Source organism: Pyxicephalus adspersus, chromosome 9, assembly GCF_032062135.1.
Source record: "Pyxicephalus adspersus chromosome 9, UCB_Pads_2.0, whole genome shotgun sequence".
Lineage (NCBI taxonomy): Eukaryota > Metazoa > Chordata > Amphibia > Anura > Pyxicephalidae > Pyxicephalus > Pyxicephalus adspersus.
The window spans coordinates 37,526,646-37,532,645 of record NC_092866.1 but is presented as its reverse complement, the minus strand read 5'-3'; the positions used below and the strand labels follow the sequence as shown (position 1 = coordinate 37,532,645).

Genomic DNA, 6,000 nt, shown 5'->3' with positions numbered 1-6,000 from the left:
CTAACTTTTTAAAATTTTTTGCTAATTTTTTTTATGCAAACGTGTGCTGGTCTGTTTGTCAACTTTTTGCTAATTTTTTTTTATGCAAACGTGTGCTGCTCTGTGCTTACTTTTTAATTTTTTTCTATGCCAACATGTGTGCTGCTCTATGCTAACTTTTTTAAATTTTTGCTAATAATTTTTTTTTTTGGTGCAAACATATATGCTGCTTTGTGTTTGCTAAAATATTACTTGCAGCCTTCACAATATAAAAGAACATATCCTAAAATACATTTTTTTTTGTTTCCTGCAGGTACGCTGGACAACAACAAGGTGCTCCACACCTGAGGTTTGCAAGAAGCAGAAAGTGAGAACCTGTGACCAAGGATGACATTTGGCTATTTTTGGGCTTGGTGATCCTGCAGGGAGTTGTGGGCAAACCCGTGCAGAAGTGGTACTGGTCCAAAAATAAAATGATTGCCACTCCATTCTTTGGCACAGTCATGCCAGAATACCACTTTTCCCTCATCATGAAGTACCTGCACTTCGCAAACAACAAAGAGACTACTCATCCCGCACCAAAACTGAAGAAAATTTTGGAAGTGTCTCAGATGATTCTACAAAATTTCCAGCAAACCTATGTGCCAGAAAGGGATGTCAGAATTGACAAAAGTCTAACAGCTTACAAGGGGAGGCTCAGCTGGGTGCAGTACATTGCGTCAAAGAGGGCACGATTTGACGTGAAAACGTATATGCTGTGTGAATCCTCATCTGGCTACATCTGGAATACAGTACTGTACACTGGAAAAGGGACACAGTTCAACCCCAGATAAAGCCATTATGGATTGGCAACATCTTCAGTGCTATCCCTCATTGAGCCATTGCTAGATCAGGGCTATTGTGTCACAACTGACAATTTATTTACCTCTCCTGAGCTTTATGAGTTCCTTCTGCAACACAGAACAGATGCCTGTAGAACCGCTAGGGCTAACTGGCGCAACCTGCCATCACTAATTGCAAAAGGGAAGCTGAAGACAGGAGAAATTGTTGCCTGGCAGAGAGGCAAAATGATGGCCCTGAGATAGCGTGACAAGAAAGATGTGTGCCTGATGAGTACTGTCCATGATGCCTTCACTGTTCTGGTACACACAAAACGTGGGAAAGAACATTCTACCCAGCGATGAGGAAACAGCAAAGGAAGTATTACAAGAAGATTTTCAGGCATCTAGTTGAGCAGTGCCTATGGAATGCCTACATTCTGTACAAAAAAAAAAAAAATAGTCAGAGACCTGTGAATCATTCAGACATCATTTTGCAAGTTTCCGAATCCATAGTCAAGAACCACCAAACACCATCAGTGGCTATGAATAGACCTGGACGTTGTGTTCCACCGTTGTCAAGCCAGAATGCCTGACCGGTCGTCACTTCGTTGAATACATCCCACCAACCCAGAAAAAACAGCACCTACAAGGATGTGCGTGGTTTGCTGCTCAAAGACCGATGACAGAGCAAGGAAGAAACGCAAAGAAACCAGGTTCTACTGTCCTGACTGTGATGTTGGACTTTGTGCAGCACCCTGCTTCAAAATATACCACACCCAGGATGTCTACTAAAAATGTGAATATATTTTTTTTCTAAAGTCTGCATCTAATTTATATTATTTATCATTAATATTGCACCCTTGTTTGGAAAATTGCAGTGAGAAATTTTTGGTAAAAAAGTTTTTTTTGATAAATTACATTGTTGTGGTCTATTATTTCATTTTTTTTATAATTATGTATTATATTATAATTTATGATTATAATATAATAAATATAATTATTATACCCAGGAGTTAATCCTAAGAATTACAGGCCCACAATATAAACAAAAATTTCTATGCAAAAAAATAGGATCAATTTTGAATAAAAAAAACTGACAGATTTAGAACACTTGGGGGGTTAATGTACAGTATTGCATAATATGTTGGTGCTATATAAATCCTTCCTATTATTATTATTAAAAAGAAGAATGCTTATTGTAAAAGGCACATCACCTATTTCTGCAATAAAGCCCTGCCTGATCATGTATTTTTAAAAGTGTAAATTTAGTCTTGCTTTAAGGACTTGTATGGATGGTGTATGAGGTGTTCATTCTCAGGTGTATTTACCCTGCAGCTGACCTGCTTTCAGTGGCATTCCTATAGAATTGTATTGGAATGCAAAACCTGTTTGAATCAAACAAAAAAAATCTAAACCCCAAAATTGCGTTAATATGAAGTATGACAATTGCTGGAATAATTATATGTAAAGCAGTGGCCTATCGTCAAAAAATTGCGGCTCTTTGCTCAATAGATACGCGGACTGTTCGGACTCCAGCACAATGGCCGCAGGGACTGTAGTTCTAACACACACCTGTAGGTGACGCTGACGGAACGTGTGCGTGAGCACGGCCTGTGAGTTGTTGACAACCACCTGCGTCCAAGGCTCGTTTCCCAAAACGGCTAGCCGTGTGCTCCGTCCCGAGTTACTTATAAGGGAAAACCATCTGTGCGGGCTAATTATAATCCTGTGCCGGTGTGAGCTCCATATCCCCCTGCTATATTTAGCACCATGATTGGTAGGATGATTAGAGAACGCTGGCTTTCCAGCCTTCGTGCAGCGGTCATCTCGCCATTGCCCGGAGGACAAGGCGCAGACCCGGTTAATACCGCAGCCCGCTTGCTTGGTTTTTCTGCCAACTCACAGAGTGGGAGTAGAGCGCCCCCTGCCTGTTTGCCTGGCATAGCGCTGTTCCCGCCCATTCTGTCGACTCGTCGGTGTTTTAATCTGTGGACCAGGAAAGGAAAGCTGCGCCCCCTTCATAGTGATCCCCAAACTGCGGCTCCCTATTGGTTCATATCCAGGCCTCTGACACTTTCCGCTCACTTCATGGCTACCAGTGGGAAGATTGACCTGAGTTCCCCTTCCATCACCTGGAGGGAGGCCAAAAGTGAGAAACAAACTCTCCTCTGAGCTGCACTCAGTCTAACCCTGTCTGTGCTCACCTGTCCTAACACTTGGGGTTTGGTTGAGGTAAACTTTTCTATGGGAGAAATGGGGGGTGGCTATTGCTAATGACTTGTGGAGATGTTAGATGGCGGCCATGTTTCTATCTCGGCCTTGTTACCTCAGAAGAGTTTTATGTACATGGATGTGCTGTGACTGGAAGTACAGTGTGTTTCCTGAATAATCCATCTGATAAATTAGTCTCTGAATTTCCTTTGGACCCCCTGTATTTGTCCGTTTTTGCTGTGCGAAAATGTGTTTTAAATGGAAGTTTCACCTACAATGTGTTGAAGGGGAAAATGTTTCATATATTTATACACCTGGAATACAGACCAAATGTAATTGTGAAAAGAGTTCAGAAGCCTCATTTAGGTTGGACCACAGGCTCAGCTGCAATCCCACCTGTGTAGTGGGGGGGAACCCCGCTGTGATTGTGGTGCGGTCTCTGGAAGTGACGTTTTGCTTCTGACCATGGGGTTGCTTTTTACCCACAGCATCATTGTGAGTAGCGTTGAGAACTTGTTGACTTGCGGTGTTGGTTTTCTGGATGGCAGCAGTTTGCTCTGCCCCTAGAGTGGCTAGTTGTACTGTTTTTGGACAGATATTTCAGTGATAATAGAAGGTGGATCAATTTCTGCTTCAAACTGGTGTGGTAAGCAGGTGTAACATACCTGGAACTCCACATACAACTCTGATATGTTGGGGTGAGGGTTGGAAACCACAAATTAGAATCTAAATTGTTACTTTAAATAGATAGTTTGGTCAGTAATTAAAAACGTGTAAAAAAACTAAATATCAGTACATGAAGTAATGACAATATTTGTTACCATAGTTGCCCCTTAAGCTATCCCAGAAATAAAAATGTTAAAGAAAAGAGGGATACAATCATTTAAGTGTATTTATCCTATTTAGTGTACAGTGCTATATAAATTTTGTTTAATAATAATTTATGGGATCCTGAAGAAAAATGTGAAGCTTTCACCATATATTGCTATGTGATTACTCCAAGTTTCATTGTGGTGCTTTTTGCTGTAAATGACACCCTAGTGCACTAGTGGAGAAATGCACCCCTACTGTAAGGCTAGGCGCACACCTGTGGTGAGGTTGCCAGCCATGGGGAGCTTCGCAGTATCATGCAATTTGGAGGTAGGTTTGATCCTGCCCTAACACATCATGATGCAAATTCTGTAGTTTGCTGAATCAAAAATTAAAGGTCATGTGAATGGGTGTATTAGTGTGTATAAGGCAGTCAATTATTTTTAGGTAAACAAGTTGCAATATTGCATGATATGGTGCATGTTATCGCATCACTAGTGATGTTATCCTTTACCGCTGTCCTGGTTTAATTACTCTGAAGTAGCAATGCTGCCCAGCAATTTCAGGTATGGATAGCATAGGACAACACCCTGGGTGACATTGTTTGGACCCAGCAGTCAGTTGGGACTGAGCACTTGCACACAACAGAGGGAATGACAACTCTTCTCCTGCTGGTAATATGAATGCTGGCAGTGATGAAGCAAACAATTTAATAAAAGGGGTCTGAAAAAGCAACAAAATTTCTTTGCAGAGACACATCAATTTGCCCTGTATAGACATGGTGACAGTGTCATTTGAGGTCTAAACTGTATTAAGTTTTTCCCTTATCAATAATCTACTACACAACTTAAGCTGCGTACACACCTGCAATTTTTCTCGTTGGAAAGGATCTTTCACGATCCTTTCCAACGAGAAAAGACTGCACGATGCATGAACGATGCTGTACATACAGCACCGTTCATGCTCTATGGAGAGGGGAGGGGGAGAGCGACGGAGCGGCACCCTGCTGCGCGCTCTCCCCTTCCCTTTCATTAGGATCGGTCGTCGTCCATGGATCCGCCAGGACGGTCGTCGGACGATGGACGACGACCGACTGTACACACGGCAGATTTTCGCCCGATAATTGGCCGATACCAATTATCGGGCGAGAAAAATTTGCCGTGTGTACGCAGCTTTACACAATTTACATGTAGTAGCAATCAACCAATCAATGTGTTCACTTTGCAAATGAATTTCACCTTAGCTTAGCTGATGGAGCAGAACTTTAAATAAAACAAGCCATGTGCTAAGTAAAAAAAAAAAAAAAAAAAGTTATTCTTTTTATGAATAATATTGGGTGAACTTTGGAGAAGTGATATATACTTGGATTCATTTTTCTTTAAAAAAAGCTAGGTAAAAAATTGTTTGCAAAGTAAACATGCCCCATTTCTTAAGTAAATTATACTCTTCCTGTATGATCATTGGCCACTAATCTTTATATATTTTTCTTCATATCAATAAGTCTTTAAAGGGAACTGTTAATTTTGCAGTATACTATTGTTTTGCTTTGGTATCCTGCTCTAAGCACATGGCAGGTAATTATAATTTTACCTGTTTTTGTTTATCCTTTATACATGTTTACCTGTGTCCTTACACAATACGCAGCCATTTAATAAACCAGTTTAGTAATCAATTACTACTCTTTTTAATTGTCATTGATAATTGAATGACTGAGCTGTTACAAATTTTAATACAGCATAGGTGGAAATGAGTAAACCTTTTCTGGAGATACAAAATATAACCGCATTTAAAAGAAAATGCTGTTTGCTAAGAAAATAAATATCGTTAAACCATATTGTATAGAGTGTGATTCAAATGATCTTTCCATATTAATCAGCAGCCATTATTTTTTTAAAACAACTATAAAATGTAAATATGCAATACCCTGAACTGGGAAATATTCCTTGTACTGTAACATTGTCTAAAAGTACTAAATCCAGGATAACAGTAATGACTGCCCCAATAATGAAAGATATACATTAGTTTGTAAAATGTGTGAAGGCAGATATATCTAAAATTATGCACTATTAATTATACCCTTACAAGCTGGAGGTACCTAACTTTGTTGTTCTGTTGTCTTGCTGTAACTAGTAATTGGACAACCAGTCTTGTTGTAGATCAACGGAATGAATTCCAGTCC

The 6,000-nt window shown here is 40.1% G+C and overlaps 1 protein-coding gene across 2 annotated transcripts in view; it reads left to right on the top strand.

Annotated features, from left to right (window-relative positions):
- Positions 1 to 2,420: 2,420 nt before the first annotated feature.
- Positions 2,421 to 6,000, top strand: part of MACROD1 (mono-ADP ribosylhydrolase 1) — a 418,223-nt gene continuing 414,643 nt past the window's right edge. For both annotated transcript variants that reach the window (XM_072421468.1, XM_072421469.1), the window contains exon 1: positions 2,421 to 2,949. In XM_072421468.1, the coding sequence (XP_072277569.1) occupies positions 2,571 to 2,949 (379 nt within the window). In that variant the 5' untranslated portion in view covers positions 2,421 to 2,570. The remainder of the gene's footprint in view (positions 2,950 to 6,000) is intronic.